The 18,402-nt window shown below is 35.2% G+C and overlaps 1 protein-coding gene across 1 annotated transcript in view; it reads left to right on the forward strand.

Annotated features, from left to right (window-relative positions):
- Nucleotides 1–13,261, forward strand: part of LOC120083512 (pyridine nucleotide-disulfide oxidoreductase domain-containing protein 2-like) — a 28,424-nt gene extending 15,163 nt beyond the window's left edge. Inside the window, exons 8-16 of the mRNA XM_039039290.1 lie at nt 2,122–2,163; nt 2,234–2,308; nt 2,468–2,536; nt 5,611–5,726; nt 6,219–6,331; nt 11,107–11,186; nt 11,517–11,637; nt 12,641–12,707; nt 12,834–13,261. Coding sequence (XP_038895218.1) covers nt 2,122–2,163; nt 2,234–2,308; nt 2,468–2,536; nt 5,611–5,726; nt 6,219–6,331; nt 11,107–11,186; nt 11,517–11,637; nt 12,641–12,707; nt 12,834–12,972 — 822 coding nt within the window. The 3' untranslated portion in view covers nt 12,973–13,261. The remainder of the gene's footprint in view (nt 1–2,121; nt 2,164–2,233; nt 2,309–2,467; nt 2,537–5,610; nt 5,727–6,218; nt 6,332–11,106; nt 11,187–11,516; nt 11,638–12,640; nt 12,708–12,833) is intronic.
- Nucleotides 13,262–18,402: the final 5,141 nt, after the last annotated feature.

The following is an 18,402-nucleotide window of genomic DNA, read 5'->3' on the forward strand; positions in this document are numbered from 1 at the left end:
CAGCATCTGAAAAACATTTCAACTCTTGTATGACCTTGATCTCTATATAAGATCCCACGTCCAGGTGCAGCTTTCAGATAACATAGGATTTGTTCAACTGCAGCCCAATGATCCACAGTAGGGGAAGACATAAATTGGCTAATAATACTCACAAAATAAGCAATTTCAGGTCGTGTCACTGTTAAATAGTTCAACTTCCCAACTAATCTCCTATATCTCTCAGGATCTTTAAACACTTCTTCTTCCTTTGTAAGTTGCAAATTTGGTATTATCAGAGTACTACATGGTTTGACTCCTAGTTTACCTGTCTCAGACAATAAATCAAGTACGTATTTCTGTTGGGATAGGTAAATACCTTTCTTGCTTCTCATCACTTCAATACCTAAGAAATACTTTAATGATCCCAAATCTTTGGTATGAAATTGACCCTGGAGAAAAGTCTTGAGGGAGGATATACTTGATACATCATTTCCAGTGGTAACGATATCATCAACATATACAACAAACAAAGTTATACTATTGTCGGATCTTCGATAGAATATAGAATGATCAGATTTACTCTTCTTCATATCAAAAAATTCGAGTGACTAAACTTACCAAACCATGCACGAGGACTTTGTTTTAGTCCATACAAGGATTTTTGAAGCCGACATACCTTATTAGTCTCCCCCTGAGCAACAAACCCAGGTGGTTGCTCCATATAGACTTCCTCTAATGATGGAATTTCAGAGTCAGAAAGAATCTGTGTTTTAGCCATTCCAAATTCAGGGGAAAGTCCATTAAAAAATATCATAACAGCCATCTTTTCTCACTGAGCTTGTTGAACTTTGACATCAGGACTAAACGACAATGGTAAGGCAAGTTCAGTAGCTGTTTTCCTAAGCTTCATAAAATAACTTGTAACAAATTTTGCTTTTTGTTCCGTTCAGAAGATGCATACAGACATCAAACATTCTATGAACATGTTCTTTCCCAGAGTACAGAAATTCTAAGAATTCTAATAGTTCTGTCATAGAATCACAATGATCTACCAAACCAACAACCTTACACTCGATAGAATTCTTAATCTGAAGATAAAGTCGAGTATCATCACGAAGTCAAGCCCTTTTCTTTTCATCTTTCGGTGGTTCCTCCGTCACATGATCATCCATATCTGTACTAATCAAGTAAAATTGACTCGTTCGACGCCAATCATAGTAATTCGATCCATTTAATTTGTGTTCAGTTATCTTCGATGCCTAAGAAATTACATTAGAGATGACCATATGCTTCACTTCATCCATTATGAGCTAATAACCTCACAAGCAGAAAGAATAAACCAGAATCGAAATCAAAAGCAAACAAAAGAGCAAAACTACTCCAAGCTAAACAAGACAACAACAAACCCAAAGCACAAAAGGGTATTTTATCCAAATAACTCACAACCAAGTAGATTTTGATGAAACCAAACGCACAAGATGATCAGAAACGACGAGCCGAAAAGAACCCAACTAGCCAAAAGTGGAGATGAAGCTCCATGCGCTCCTATGTGCCGGCGTGTGGCGAAGGAAGACTACTGTTCCGGTGGCGTGTGAGCTCCACGCGCGGCTGTTTTCGGCGACGGACAGCTGTAGACGTGATCGGACGGTGACGATGCTTCTCCTGGGATGGTTGGTGAGGCAAACGGCTCTCAAAACTTGATGACTCAACTCAAACCCTAACCTTGTGAGAAGCATAAACCTTAACGTAGTTGTCGAACAAATATTCTAAACCCTAGATGGCTCTGATACCATGTACATAGAAGTTTAGAGAGAATGATAATTCTTATTCACTTAATCAGGCTGAAGATACATATATATAGGTAATTAAGAAATCCTAATCTAGGAGATATGAAATTACAATAAAGGACACCTAATTAAATTTACAATATAAATACATATCAATAATTACATATCATAACACGTATGCGTATATTTCTTTATTTCTTATTTTAAAAAGGAAAAAACAAAACAAAGGGATTGCCTCTTCACAATAAATATCTCAGACAATTGTTGGGGAAAATTGCTTATGTTAGTGCATGTGATTTATATTAATGCATAAACTTGCATGTTGTCGCTCATCCTTTTTTGTTTTCTTTGCTAGGTGTCAGAATTAATGGTTGAGGACTCTGGTAGAGTAAAAGGGGTCAGTATTTACATCCTGCTGACTTTGAAGTATTGATCTTAAAGTGAATGATGACACTGAAATTATATAGGTGAGTCTAGCTGATGGGACATGTGTGCAAGCTTCAACTGTTCTGTCAAATGCAACGCCTTATAAAACGTTTATGGTAAGCAATGTGAATTTTATAATGAGTTTTAATTACTACTTATAAAGGATGCGATCACATTACCTGATTAGCACTTAATTTAATAAATTATAATAATTTCTTGAATTTCATCACAGATATGATAACATCAATTGCACTTTGTCCTTTTTGTGCACACAGGAATTATTGCCTCGTGATATACTTCCTGATGAGTTTCTTCATGCTATTAAGCATGTTGATTATCGATCTGTAAGATTTCCTTCTTTCTTTTCGTTTAATACTTTTTTTATATTATACATATACATATATATACACACACACATGTATGTATGTATGTATGTATTTGGATAAGAAACTATTTCATTGATAATGATAATGAAATTACTAAGAGGGATCCCCAATCCAAAGGACTGGAGTTACAAAAAACTTCACTAATTGGACAAAAGAGTGGAAAGTGTATAAAAGGAGAAAAGGGAATTCAATTTACACCAAGAAAAAGCAATCAAGAGAACCTTGTCAAAAAATAGTCTATTAGTAGTCTCCTCTGATTCAAAGGTTAAAGATTTCTTTCACTCCAAACAGACCAAAGAAAGGCACTAACAAGACTCTTCCACAAAAGATCCTTCTCGGATTTGAAGGGGTGATACAGTAGGAGAGCATTAAGGAGGATGTTGGGGTCATTAGGAAAGCACTTCTCAAGTGATTCCAAAAAGAACAAGCAAACTGGCAGGGGATGAAATGGTGAGATTGTGTCTCCTGTTGCACTTGCAAAGAATGCATTGATTTGGAGACAAGGCCATGAAGCGAATTCTTCGCTGGAGGTGCTCATTGTTGGTGTTGACAGCACAGTGGGCAAGTTCCCTTTAAGAAATATTTATTCTTCTGAGGGTAGAGATCCTGCTGAATTGGCTTGATAAAAAGTGTGGGGCGGTCAACAGAAGAAGAGTCCATGCTGTTAAGTAAGGTTTCAGTAGAGAAAACCTCATTTTTATCATGTGTCCAGATCCAACAGTCATCGTCCAAAGTCAAGTTGATACTGGAAAGAAGTTGAAGGCAATCCATTCTGGGATCTCATCATCCTTTAAATTTCTTCTAAATTGAAGGTCTCAGAAGGCTAAATCCGAGGGCCATATATCATTGACAGAATCTTGATTCCTTCTTGTTAAGGAGAAGAGCCACGGAAAAATAGCAAATAAAGGGCTGCCTCCCACCCAATTATCAAGCCAAAAATCAGTAGAGAGGTTGTTGTCCACTTTAGAAATGACAGAGTTGTGTATTAAGGCTTGGTACTTGATGATTGATTTCCATGGACCTCTAAGGGAGTGTAGAGAGAAGCTGCCTTGGTGTTTATTGAGGGGTTTGGTACCAAATTTTGCATCAATGATCAATCTCCAGAGCGCCTTTTTTTCTTTCTGGTATCTCCAAACCCATTTTGCAAGGAGAGTTGGTTCTCACGAATGACGTATATTCCCAGACCACCTTTATCAGTAGGATGCAAGATTGTATCACATTTGACAAAATGCTTGTGATATCCCTTTAGCTGATTTCCCCAAAGGAACTTGGGAAAAGACTTTCAATTTTCTTAGCAACCTTGGAGGGCAATTCAAAGAGATAAATAATAAGTGGGGAGGTTTGACAGGGTGGCTTGGAGAAGTGTGTGTCCACCAGTCTTTGAGGTATGGGAATTACTCCATCCATTCAAACTTCTTTGAATCTTCTCAACGATGGGGTCCCCAAAGGAAGCAAGCTCTCCTTGTAATTGACCGAGACCTTATGTGCATGTATGTATGTATGTGTGTATATATAGATATATTATTTTCCCCATTTTTCTTATTTAAAATACAAGCTCCACAAAGCGGAAAAAAAGAAAAGGAAAATTAAACAAAAAGAAAAAGAGCAATATAAGATAAGGAAATTAAGGGAAATTAAAGGCAGCCTGGTTCAAGTTAATATCTTGAAGAGAACTTCTCAAAAAGCTTAGAATTTGAACACCAAAGACAGGCCTTCAAATGAGCTGCCTCAAAATGATCGAACTTCTAATGATGATTGTTTTCAATAACTTTATGATTTTTATTTGTTCCAACCATAGTTCCAAGATAGTTAGCTTTTATAGCATTGATTTGTAAGAGACTAGGCCGAGAAGGAAACCAAGGACCCATTAACGACTGTAACAGGTTCATCATGAAGATTATTTATTGGAATATTCGGGGACTTAGTGATAAATCCAAAAGAGTTTCCTTGAAGCACTTTTTGCGGAATCAACACCCTGATTTAGTCCTGATACTAGAAACAAGGAAGCCGATTTTTTATCAACAATTCATCAAATCAACTTGGAGCTCAAATGGAATTGGCTGGACCTTTAACATTGAGGAGGCTGTTTAAGTTTTTAACTTTGTGTAATGTGGTTTTGGCAAACTTACCTACATATTATATGTCATTGTTCCTACTGCCCAACACGATGATTTCAAAATTGGAAAGAATTTTATTATCATTTTTTTGGAAGGTAAAATGGGAAGTAAATTGAACCATCTGGTGAATTGGGTTTTATTTCAATGTCTTTGAAGGATGGAGGTCTTGGCTTGGGTAATTTGAAAAACAGGAATTTGGCTTTATTATTCAAATGGAGTTGGAGATTTATATGCTTTTCGGTGTAAAGTATTAAGGAGCATTCTTGGTGTTAGCACCTTTGGTTGGCATTCATCTCAAAAGTTTGGAAGTTTTCTATGTTTTGTAGTATGAATCATTTGCTGTTTTCAAGTTGGGAAAATTCACAGCAAATTGGGTCTTCCGAAACTCTTTTTGGGAGAATGTCATGCAGCTTTTGAGGGTTTTCCATGACAAGCCGCTTGATTGGACAGATCGGTTGGGTTAGGCTCGTCGTTTTGCTTCATCATGGTGTTCTCTTCTAAAGCTTTTGCCAATTATTCCATTCGGGACATTTGTTTGAACTGGAATGTTTTCATTAATTCAGCTTAATTTATGTCTCTCTGTCTTTGTATTACTCGATATATATCCTTGTTAATTTTGTTGTTCTTGGTATCTTGAATTTTGGAGCACTAGACTCTTTTCATTATATCAATGAAACGCATCGTTTCTGTTTCAAAAAAAAAAAAAAAAGTTGCACTTTTAGTAGATTATCATGATGATTGTAACAATTCTTTAAAGTTGGTTTATTTATTTAAATTACAAAACCTCTGTAATGGTTTTTTTCCCCCTCCATTTCCCCCTAAATTTTATTACTATCAGTAAACTTTTTATTTCTTCTTAAAAAAACGAAGTGATTCAGTCTTGCTTGAGAAATTTTTTTTCATTCAATGAAACAGGCAACTACCAAAATTAACTTAGCAGTTGAGAAAATACCCCACTTTCCTTGTTGTAAGTTTAGTCCATCTGAAGCAAGACGTCAGCTTGTAGGCACCATTCATATCGGTGCAGAAAGGTACGTTAAGAGTATCCCGTCATCTTGTTTTCTGGATCTTTTTTAAATCGAAGGAAGAGGTGGACACTGATATTATTCTTCTTGTTTATGCTTAAATAACTGCAAATTATACAGGACAATACATCAAATTAATATTTGAACACTGAAATAATTATGTTCTTGGACAGCAATTTTGGGCAAAATACCAGATTGAAAGAAACTGTAGCACGTCATTTTGTTTCCATTTATCCTTGCCTCTGACACTAAGTTGGACTAAAAAGATGAGAAAATCGGTGTTGCTATCTAAATAAAATATGAGCAGTTTTTAGAAGATACATGTGCTGATGTTGGTCATCTCAGTGTCATGTCTTCTTGCTGGTCACTTTCTTTGATAATAAACAATTTGGCATGCGACTTCAACATCCATGATAGAATGCTTTTCTTTCAATGTCATGCAAGGTAGCAAGTAATTCCTTTGAACTTCAGTTGTTAAACCTTGTGCTTCTGATTCAGTATGGAAGAGATTGACTCGGCTTGTCAAGATGCTGTGAATGGCATACCGTCTAGGAGGCCTATTGTTGAGATGACAATCCCCTCTATACTAGACCAGACAATATCTCCTCCAGGTTTACAACATATTATATTCTCTCTGTTAGTGGCATTGATATATATACATATACATATATACATATTATTTATTTATTTAATTTTTTTTAAAAAAAGGAAACAAGCAATGAAATGAGACTAATGCTCAAAGTACAAGAGAATTATACAAAGAGTAAAAAGCCCAAAGGATCAAAACCAAGGCTAAAACTCAGCCCATACAAAAGAGTAACAAGAACAAATGAAACCAACATAAACCAAGACTAAGACAAAACAGAACGAACAATTACAGAAAATACTCAAAGCTAAATTAACTAGAGGAGAGCTGATCCGAAAAGCAATCCACAACAATCTTGGAAAGTTAAAGCTCGCCAGTTTAAGCATAGGTCTTGAAAAGAGTAGTCTTCGAGATCCTTAATGTGCACCAAAAGAAAGCATTTCGACAAGCGTTTTCATTGTGAACCAACTAAACATAGGAATGAAGGTAACAAAGCTCCCAAAATAGAATAATCAGCAATGCTTCAACTATTTGGCAACCCCAAAGTAACAACTTCCATTGTGGTTTCTTGTTTTTTTTTCCTTATAAGAATCAACATTTCTGAATTTTGGGCAAATAAGTTCAAACAACTTCTGACAAGGAGGAGAGGATCAACCCAAGATTAAACCACAATCTTCAATCATAAACTTCAAATGTGTTGGGATTTCTGTCTGACACGATGCTTCGGGGAACGCCATGTAATCTCACTATTTCCCTAAGGAACACCCCTGCTACCGTGGCTGCTGTGAAGGGATGACGGAGTGCGATAAAATAGGCGTATTTCGATAAACGATCAACTACTACCATGATGGAGTTGTGCCCTTCAGATTTTGGTAAACCACCATGCTAATATCCCAAATTAGCTTCGGTATGGACAAAGGATGTAACAATCTTGCTGGAGCTAAAGCAAGTATTTGGCTTGTTGACAAATGGAGCAATCACCTACGAATGCATGCACCTGAGCCTTCATTCCCTTCCAAAAAAACTCTTTCTTGAGGTGCTGATACATCTTTACCATCCCATTATGGCCTCCCATTGGATTATTATGGCATGCTTGGAGTAACAATGGAATTGTGGGTGATGACGAAAGTAATACTAACCTCTGTTCATATAATAACAACTCCCCTTTCAGGGAGTATCCTTGAGGATATGGGTTTCCAGCTTGGATAGCATCCCGGATTCCCCGTAGCTCGTCGTCCATATTGACCTGGCTGTTAAAGACTGCTGTGTTAATACTATCCATAATGCTCAACAAGCCCAACTCCATTGGTGAGGGCATTTGGGAGAATGCATCAGTTGCAGAGTTTTCTAGTCCCCTTTTATATTCAATCTTGAAATCATACCCAATTAGTTTTGCTACCCACTTCTGATACTCGCCAGCAATCACCCGCTATTCTAATAAGAATCTAAGGCTTTTTTGATCCTTGTGCACTGTAAATCGTCGGCCTAAAAGATACGGTCTCCACTTTTGAATAGTCAGGACAATGGCGATTAACTCACACTTATACACTGCTTTTAAACGATGCGTTAGTGGTAGAGCGTGGCTGAAATACGCCAATGGGCGGCCTTTCTGCATTAAAACAGCGCCTACACCCACCCCTGATGCATCTGTCTCATCTACAAATGGTCGGTTGAAATCGGGCAGCCCCAAAACAGGAAGTTTTGTCATAGCTTGCTTCAACGTATCGAAAGCTTTTTGGGCATCCTCATTCCAAATAAAGTTGTCCTTCTTGAGTTGTGTGAGTGGGAATGCAATTGAACCATAGTTAGCTACGAACTTTTGATAGTACCTGGTGAGCTCGAGGAAACCTCTCAACTGTTTAACTGAAGATGGTGTTGGCCATTGCACCATGGCCTCTATCTTGGAAGGATCAGCCGCTACCCCATCCGCTGAAATTACATGGCCCAAATATTCAATCTTTGAGGCTGCGAACCATTTTTTAAAGTTGGCCACCAACTGATTCTCCATCAATGCTTGCAGCACAAGAGACAAGTGATGTATATGGTCATGAATCGATGAACTATAAATCAATATATCATCAAAGAAAACCAATATAAACTTGCATAAATAGGTCCGTAAAATATTATTCATTACCGATTGGAATGTCGAGGGAGCATTTCGTAGTCCGAACGTCATGACCAAGAACTCGTAGTGACCCTCATGAGTTCGAAATGTCGTTTCGTGGACGTTCTTAGGTGTTACTCGTATTTGATGATACCCCGATTCCAGATCTATTTTGGAAAAGACCATGGCTCCCGTTAATTCGTCAAGTAACTCATCAACAACTAGAATTGGAAAATTATCTAGCACCGTCATCTGATTAAGTGCTCTGTAATCGACACAAAACCTCGAGCTCCCGTCTTTTTTCTTTACCAATAAAACTGGGCTGGAAAACGGGCTGGTACTCGGTTGTATGACCCTTGCTGTCAACATCTCCTCAATAAGTCGTTCAACTTCATCTTTCTGAAACTAGGGGTATCGATACGGCCGAACATTTATTGGTCCTGCCCCTGGTTTCAGTTCAATTGAATGGTCGTGGTGCCGTGCCAGTGGGAGTCCTTTGATGGGCTGGAACACCGATTGATATTTTTGTAGAACCGCTTGTATTTCGGGGTGGACATCATCTTGTTCTGTCTTATGGACTTCCTCCTCTGTTTGGACCTTGATCGTATTTAATTCCAGCAGTATGCCTTGGCCTTCCTCTTTTACAAACTTCAACATGGACTTAAGGAGACTTGTGACTTCATCAAACTCTTATCTCCCTTAAGGTGCACCTTCCAATCGCCAATTTGGAAGATTTCAGATGTATTCCAATCGCACTCGACTCGTCCCAATATCATAAGCCATTGGACACCCAAAACTACATCAATGCTGTTAAGAGGTAAAGGAAAAAAATCGTTAATGATAGTGAGATTTGGGAGGTTCAGAACCACACCTTTACAAATCCCGGTTGTTCGAACGGAATTTCTTGTGCCTAACATGATGCCATAGCTCGTCGTAGGTGATTGCGGAATTTCCTATGCCTAACAAAGTACCATTTGACTCGATGAAACCACCCCAAAGGATCGTCACCCTCTTTTCCTTTTCCAGTTGGTTCCCCTTTTTTACACTCTCCTCAACCATAGGTTGCTTCCATTTATCCGTCACCGTCTGTTCAGATGAGCCAGAGTTCCCATCCTCGTCTGCGCCTCCCCCTTTTTTCGACCATGCTTCTAATGCGTGCAACAACTTTTGCTCCATTATTTCCTCTAAAGCTTCTAGTCTTGCTGCCATGGATTGCTCTGTTACTTGCTGCAATTCAACAAATCTTTGATCCATCCTAGTTTCCATTCCAACCTGTAACAGGGTTAGTTGTTCCTCGAGAGCCGACATTCTAGCTTCCATTTTCTTCACCATTCCCCAAGGAACGATGGCTCTGATACCAAAATGATGGAACTTGGGCTATATATTCACTCTTTTGGCAAAATCCCCCCCCCCCCCCCCCCCCAATAATCCCTTTTGTAATTAACCGAATCTTTTCCCATATTACTCACAACTCCTAAATTATTCCCATATCCCTCACCATTTACATTTGATTCCCTCTTCCCTTTTTTCGTTTGCTCTCATACCTCTTAAGAATTGGGGCCTATCATATCCAAAATGTACAACATAAACCAAAGATAAAGAGATACAAGATGAACCAAAGGGGGAAACAACAGAAAAAGTAACAACAGGGGAAGGGGCGGCAAAAGGAGAGAAAAACAGAAAGATATAAGGTGGATTGAAGTTGTAGGAAGCCCTCAAAACGAAAGGTAGAAACAAACCAACCATCCAAGGCACATCAAATATAGGATTGTTACAATTAAATTTAGAATTTTAGAGCGTTTTGGGTATTGAAAGATGTTATATTATTTATAGAGCGTTTTGATATTTTTATAAAAAAAATTCATACTGCTCTTGAGCTAATAGCTATAAGGTTAATTACTCTAAAATTTTCCTTTCTACTCAAACTTACAACATTACTACAAATTTACAATTAAACCGTATTCTTATAGTTTTCTTAATAGCCAATAAGAAAATTCACAAAATATCCCTAAATCATAGGTCTAGATACAACTAAACCCTTAAATTATAGATATTGTTGCAATTAAACTTAGAATTATAGATTAATAATTGTAAAAATTTAACTGTGAGAATATTATTTAAAAGATTCAACAATTAAAATAATAGTTATGAGGTGATCATTGATGTTTGAAAGATGTAAATTGTTAATTTACCTAAAGCAGTTGTATAATAACAAATTGTAGGACAACGTTCAGATCAAGACGGACGTGGAATAATATAATAAAAACACAATAATGATTTAAAATTTTTTGGAGCCCCGGTTGAGTCCGAACTATGGTCAGCAATGGAACATGAATGTAGGGAATACACAATAAATACACACAACACAATAAGCATTGGAACGTGGACTTTGGGAATGCAACAGTAAATACATACAACACAATAAGTTTGGGATTGGGGAAGGAGGATGTAGAATTTATAAAAACACATAATAAACAAGCAAATAAGCATAATGCTAAAAATTTGGTTTAGGATATTTGATTGTAATTTACCTGAACAAAGGGGCAGTATAACTATTTTCATGAAGCAAGATAGAGCCTTACTATGTGGGCGATGTACCAATGCTTAATAGGAAGCTGGCCTTTCATCTATGAGATCAGCAATTTTAGTTTAAGCAACCTATTCTGACTGAATTGATGAAGTCTTTTGTCTTGTAGGCAAACATGTGATCAATTTATTTATTCAGTATACTCCATACAAACCCTCTGATGGTTCTTGGGAAGATCCTGTTTATAGGGTGAGTTCTGTTCCAGAATGAATATGAAGTTGTTTACTTTGGGCACTATAATAGGAGATATGTGCATCGATATTTTGTAGAGTTCCCCTGTTTTAATACCTTTTTTCCCCCTTTCATCTCTCTTCCAATTGCTCGTTCAACACACCATAATCCCTTGAAATTCTGCTTATAGAGTAAGCTCAGTTGCAAATAATAGATATTGTGGATTCTGGTTTAATCATCTTTACTCTAAGAATGCCAAATGGTGCTGGAAATTCAACTGTTTGATTTCATTAATTTTGGTACATTTTATTAATCCAGCTTTGAGCGCGTTGAGTTCTCTATTTACAGGAATCGTTTGCTCAAAGATGTTTTGCGTTGATAGATGAATATGCTCCTGGGTTTAGCTCATCAATTATCGGTTATGACATGTTAACTCCCCCTGATCTTGAAAGAGAAATTGGTCTGACAGGTAAAAAATCTTCTGCATGAATGTACTCAAGTCTAGTCGTCTTGTACACAATTCAGTGGAGAGTATGTTTGTTATGTCTTTTAAATTTCTTATGGATGAGTAGAAGTGTTATTTTTTTATAAAAAAAATGGTGTTTGGTTAAAATTTTACAGAGCAGGTAAAATGCTTTTGAGCAATTCTAAGCATTATTTTTTTAAATAAACTTTCCATAATCAATAGTGGGTCGAGAAATTAAATAAGGGGATAAAAAGCACTTATAATATGTTTTTAGATAAAATAAAGCCTATGTTTAATTTTTCTTCTTAAAGTATTTATACAATAAGTTCTTCATTTAATAACATTTTTTTCCAGAAGGGATGGGAAAGCATTCATTTTGAAATAAGCTATAACATCATAATTTCCTGACTGTCATCTGCAGTCTTCAATTCTTTGTAAAAAGTGTTTACTAAAATTGCTTTATAAATATTCTTGTAAAAGGTTTTAGCAGAATTGCTTTATAAGTATTTTAGTAAATAGTAGTTGATAACAAATCTCTTAAAAGAATTTTCCCATTGCTTAAAATGACTTGTTCTAACATATTCTAAAAGACCCGTTACAAAAGGAATCTGTCTCTCTTTCAAATGATTCATTGTCTAAGTGTACCCATTTCAAATTTAAGTGGTCATAGGAAAGGCCAAAATTACTTTCAAACATAGCTTAAAAGGATTTTTCTTGCAGGTTAAATCTACAAATGCTTGAAGTTTCTCTGATAGACATGGTTTAATTATGGGATTACAGTATCCCTGTTGCTAGTAGTATCTTGAGCGGATGGAGGTCCTCCCTATTAAAGGGGTTCTAAATGTTTAAACAAGTATCTTTAAATTAAAAAGTAGTTTCAAACACTCATAAAGTCGTTCCAAGCAGTTACAACTAGTCGTTGGAATTTACTAAAATTCACTTATAAAAGTTTGCATGCACGTACATAGTTCATAACACGAGATTACATCAAAATTTCCTTTTGCAGGAGGGAACATCTTCCATGGCGCCATGGGGTTGGATTCGCTCTTCCTTTTGCGGCCAGTTAAAGGATGGTATGTCAGTCAGTCTTATATTAATGATAATGGGAACTAATTATTGAACAACATTTTAGGAAGAGGAAAGTTGATATTTTTCTAATCAATCCTTTACTAAATTTGTAATTTGCTTGTGAAATTCAGGTCAAATTATAGAAGTCCAGTGAAAGGGCTGTATTTGTGTGGAAGTGGTGCCCATCCTGGAGGTGGTGTGATGGGGGCACCTGGTCGTAATGCTGCAAAATTGGTTCTTCAAGATTTGAAGAACAGACAACTCAGCTGAGCTCAATAACAAAGAGAACCATCACTTACCCAAAATTCTACCCTCTTTTCTTGTACGCTACCTAACCGAACCGGTTGGAACGAGATTGGTTCAGTTTTTAACCAAAACGGAGAAAACTTCGATTTTTTCAGTTTAAGACACCTTAGAACCAAGGTATTCGATTTGGTCACTAATTTTGGTCAAAATCTTACCAAACCGCACTGTGAACTCCCTGCTTGTACCTCATGACTCATGTTTGTTAATACTAAGAATGTAGTATAGAATGACTTTTTGACTTTTGAAACAGAAATAATAATGAAAATATTTAAGATTTAGAATCTAAGGTTTTGGTTGCAACCTAATGTAGGGCATGTTTGGGAGTCTTTTCATAGAAATAGTGATTTTAACGAAATTGGTTTTATTAACAAGTGATTTTTATACCATCATTTTGAAGTTGGGTTATACACTTTTAAAAATGTTTTTCTATAATCGATACTAAAAGTAGTTCTCAATTACTTGAGATCGTGGTAAGGATTTTGACTTTTAGAATAACTATTTTGATAAAGTTATTTAATTATAGTTAGCTTTGTAAAAGTGTGATAAATCATGTAAGATATTTGGTTCCATATTAGTATACATGATTTAAAAATAATTTAAAGTTTTATTAAATGATTAATGTTTGATTTTAAAGGTAGTTTTAAATGGATCAAATTATTAAAAATTATTACATCTGAGATTGAAAACAATTAGAGTAAATATTGATTTATACCTTGTATCAAATTAAACTCCAAACTAATAATTGTATTAAAATAAACTTTGAACTTTGGGAGTTGTATTAATATAGACCTAAACTAATAATTAAATTAATTTAAACCTTGAACTATTATAAGTGTATCAATTTCAGTCTTAAATTTTCATAATTGTATCAACTTTAAACTTCCATTATGTTTTATTTGGATACATTTATGAAAGTTTAAAGTTTAAATTGATACACTTATAATAGTTCAGCAATTAAATTGATATAATTATTAGTTTGGGGTTTGAATTGATACAATTCTCAAAGTTATTAGTTTGGGGTTTAAATTGATACAACTTCAAAATTCGGGGTTCAAATTTATACAATTTTCAAAGTTTAGTCTTTAATTGATACAATTCTTAGTTTAAGGTTTAAATTGATACAACTCTTAAAATTTAAGGGTATATATTGATATTTGTCTAAAAAATTATATAAGGATAAATAAAAGTTTAAGAGAAAAAATGTAGTGCTTGAGAAAATTTTCAAAGAGAGATGAAAATATTAGAGACAGGAGAAATTTAATAGAAACCAAGAAAATTTAAGGATGATATAAAAAATTTGGAGTGACGAGAAGTAGAAAAATCTAGAGAGTAAAAGTTGGAGAGAGAAAAAGTGGAGGGTTAAAAACCATTGGACAAACAAAAAGTGAGGAAAACTAGAAAAATTAAAATAATATTGTGATTTTTTTAAAAAAATATTGTTGTTTAAAAATAATTTAGAAGAATGTTCTACTCTTTTTTTTTTTTCAATTTAGCGTATCAGGCCGAGTATTCAAAATTCGACAAGTCTAAGTCGAATTTTGAAGACTCAACTTCCATCCCCTTTTTTTCATTTTATTATTTTAATATTTCACATTCTTTTTTTATTTTATTATCTATTATATTCCATCTCACTCACTTTGTTATTATTTTTTATCACCATCTTCTTAACTTAACTCTAAGAAATATCATAGAAAATAGTATCTCATTCACGTTTTCTTCCATAATTTAAAAATAATAAAGTGTAAATTAAAATATTCATATTAATACAACTATTATCTCATTTATATAAAAATAGTTAAAACAATCAATGTGTCCCACAAGGCGGACGTCGTCGATTTCGAGCTGACTGTCGTCGTCGACTTCGAACTTGAGATTGCTCTGGTTCCTCTTGATTTTTCTCCTGTAGGAATATATCAGCATGCAGCGGAAACAACAAAGATCAATAAGAATTCTAATTCATTAATTTTGGTTGTAACTAAAGTATGCTCATACAATAATAAGAGGGTTTCAAGTAATACCTTTGTAGAACTTCTTGAATCACGAATTCAGCTGCAAATCTTCTCCAATTCTTCTTGTAAACCACCTCAAGATATTCTCTACTATTCTCTTGGAGCTTTAGATTGAGTCGTGGGACTCAAAATAAGCTTGAATGAAGGGAATTTGGAAAAGAATTCACTATTGCACCCACTTGAAGAATACCTTCTTCAACTCGAATTTTTCAGCAAAAACTCAATTGATGCATGCCTCATTTCCACCTCAAACTTTTCTATTTATTGCAGGATATTCATGCAAAGAAGAAGGTTCCATGAGATCTAGCTCATGCTTGGTGAATTGAAGCAAGAGCAAGTGGGATTGGTGTGAGCAACTTGGTTGATAGTGGAAAATCCAACATTTCCATTTTTGTGTTTTTTCCAATTTCTCTAATTTACAAATTAAATTTCCAAAATCAATTTGATTTAAAAAATTGAAAACATTTATTAGTTTTTCCAAAAATTAATTTCACATCAAATTAATTTTCTAATAAAATTAATAATATATAATTAATTAAATAATTTAATTAATTTAACATCAAATATTAAATTAATTTTACACAAATTACACCTTTATGAATTTAATATTTAAATTATATTTAAATATTAATTAATTCTCTAATTCTGTTTAATTCCAAAATTAAACACGTAATTATATCTCATATAATTACTAATTCCCCTAATTCTAATTTGAACGTTTCAAATTAACTTACCACGCTGCTCTAAAACTAATCTATTTACAGCTAGTAGAGGGACCTTGCGGACCTACAAATCATGACCTCCAACGATCCGAGATTAATTGACTAAAACTCTTTACACTGAATTAACCCCCCATTCGTTAACTAATGGGTCACTCCACTAAAGCCCAAAGTTCCACTCCCTTCATTGTAGATATATTATGTCCACTCGATATAGCCATGATTAGTAAGTTAACCCTTCACAGGTTGTTCGTAATAACGGCTGGGTCAAATGTTTATTTTACCCCCGAGATTACCTCTTGTTTCTTAAGTCCCACTGATCCTCTAATGAACAATTGATTTATGATCCAATCAATAAATTGAGTCCCTCTCGGGCCAATGAGAGGGTGAGGCCCCTTGTTCAGATTCGGAGTCAGCACTTAAGGGAACAACCTATTTACTATCCCTATTCGTGGGTAGGAGTAAACTCTATCTTGCACCCTATGTCCCCCAGCTATCTACCCGGTCTTACCCTTGAAATGGAGGTTTATTGAGCCGGCGCTGTTGAGCCAACCCTCACGTATACAAATCTAAGGATAATCCCGAATAAACAGGAGTTCATATTTAGCTCAGGATTAAGGTCAAGTTACCTAGGTCATCGCTTTGAAATAGTCAGTCTTAAACAATAAACAACGTTATAAAGTATGAGTGACTAATTTCGTGGTCCAATCTTGTACAATCTCATTGCACAAGATGCCACCACTCCTCATGTCATAACATGTACGAACTAAGATCACATCTTCTGTAGCACTTTACAACTCCTTGTAACAACTATAGAGTAGGCCGCATCCAATAGTGTTACCAGAATAAGATACCCAACCTCATTCATATACTATAGATCATTTTGACTATTTACTCGAACTTGATCCATTTTTTTGTCTTCACATAAAGTTTAAGTACTCATGTAATAGTCATGGGTCTTTTAGTTTATTGGATTTCTAAAATGAAATAAGCAATTCATATTTTCAATAATAACGTTTTGAATTTTCAGAATAAGTTTTTATTGTTTACAAACCACGAGTTTTAGGACATAAAACCCAACAGCTCCGGTACCTCTAGAGGTGCTTCATAATATAAATATTCATTATGCTCTCCACGACTGCGATCATGTCCATGCACGTATGAAGACGATGGACCAACCTCTGAATAATAATATTCTAAACCAAATGCTGGCATCATCATCATCGGACTAACATAATCAGTTTGCTCTGCATCTGCATCATAGGGGGCATTTCTTTCATATTGTGGGCAATCTCATCGAACTCATCTTCTTCTTCTCGAATAGGTCCTCTACGTCTAGGAGCTGGTGGAGGAACAATAAGTATATTGTATATATAATGTATCTCCTCCATATAGCGCTAGTTGTCACTACATATAGCAAGAACCTGGTTCGGATCATTTGCAACATCACGGAATATACTGTTGTTCGATCTCTGTGAATTATAAAACAATTAGATATTATTTAAAATAAATTTAAATTAAAAATAATTAGATAATATTAATTTATTTACCAGATAACCCGCAGCTGCTCCTGGACGAGTAACGTAGCGCCTTGTGATATTATTATACAAGTTGATGTAGTTTTGAGTGACATCCCTGTCAAACTGCTCAATAGAAGCCCCTATTGCAATAAACCATGCACGATAGTACCACCGCACTACCAAATGTGCAACTTTTTTGGACCAATCTCCAGTTCTTAAGTTAATGTCATACAGTAGGGGTTCAGTATTAATACAAGGTGATGGGACATCCTATTGAAAACTGAATTGTCTCATCATCCCGTCAGGAAGATGCCATTCACCAATATAAAAACATATGAGAGAACTCATCGTCCGCAATATGTTTTGACCATTTGTAAAGAAATTGGGCAAAGTGTGCATAACAAGTTTGTAAGGCTCCCAAATTATCTGAAACACAAAATATTATATTGAAAAACATTAAAGACAAATACAATAAAAATCTGTATAAAATAATCAATTTGGTTTAGTATTGATGTACCTGATCAAGTTGAAACAGATCAAACATGTATCTATACTAGTTGACTACATGTGTGGTTGTCCTAGTCACACAAAATTTGTCTCTCCACCTAAATTTTTAAATTGATAATTTAGATTCCAAATTTACTAGATCAATCATATCAAAATTAAATTGAACTAAAATAATATATTGAGAACCGTAGGCTCGTCCAGCTAACTGAGCGTCATTTACATGTTGTAGCCATGGAGCCATTATTGGAAATCGCTCCCAAGCCCATAGCTACAAAAGTATCAAAGGCCCAGCTATCTCACGAACTTCAGGTTTTGTTACTTTGCACAGTTGTCTATACAAACATACCAAATATGCTCCATCCCACGAATACCGTCCCGTATCATAGAGGTTAGCTACGTTGGATTTTATGTCCTAAAACTCATAGTTTGTAAATTAATAAACATATTATGTTTTTTTTTTCGATAAAGTTGTTATTGAAATTGTAATCTTGAATCCAATAAACCAAGGTCTTGAGGCTATTTAATGTAGTTTGAACTTTATGTAGTGATATAAATGTGGATCAAGTTCAAATATATAGCCAAAATGGTCTATAGTATATGAATAAGGTTGGGCGCCTTATTCTGGGGACACTATGGATG

Source organism: Benincasa hispida, chromosome 1 (genome assembly GCF_009727055.1).
Source record: "Benincasa hispida cultivar B227 chromosome 1, ASM972705v1, whole genome shotgun sequence".
Classification (NCBI taxonomy): Eukaryota; Viridiplantae; Streptophyta; class Magnoliopsida; order Cucurbitales; family Cucurbitaceae; genus Benincasa; species Benincasa hispida.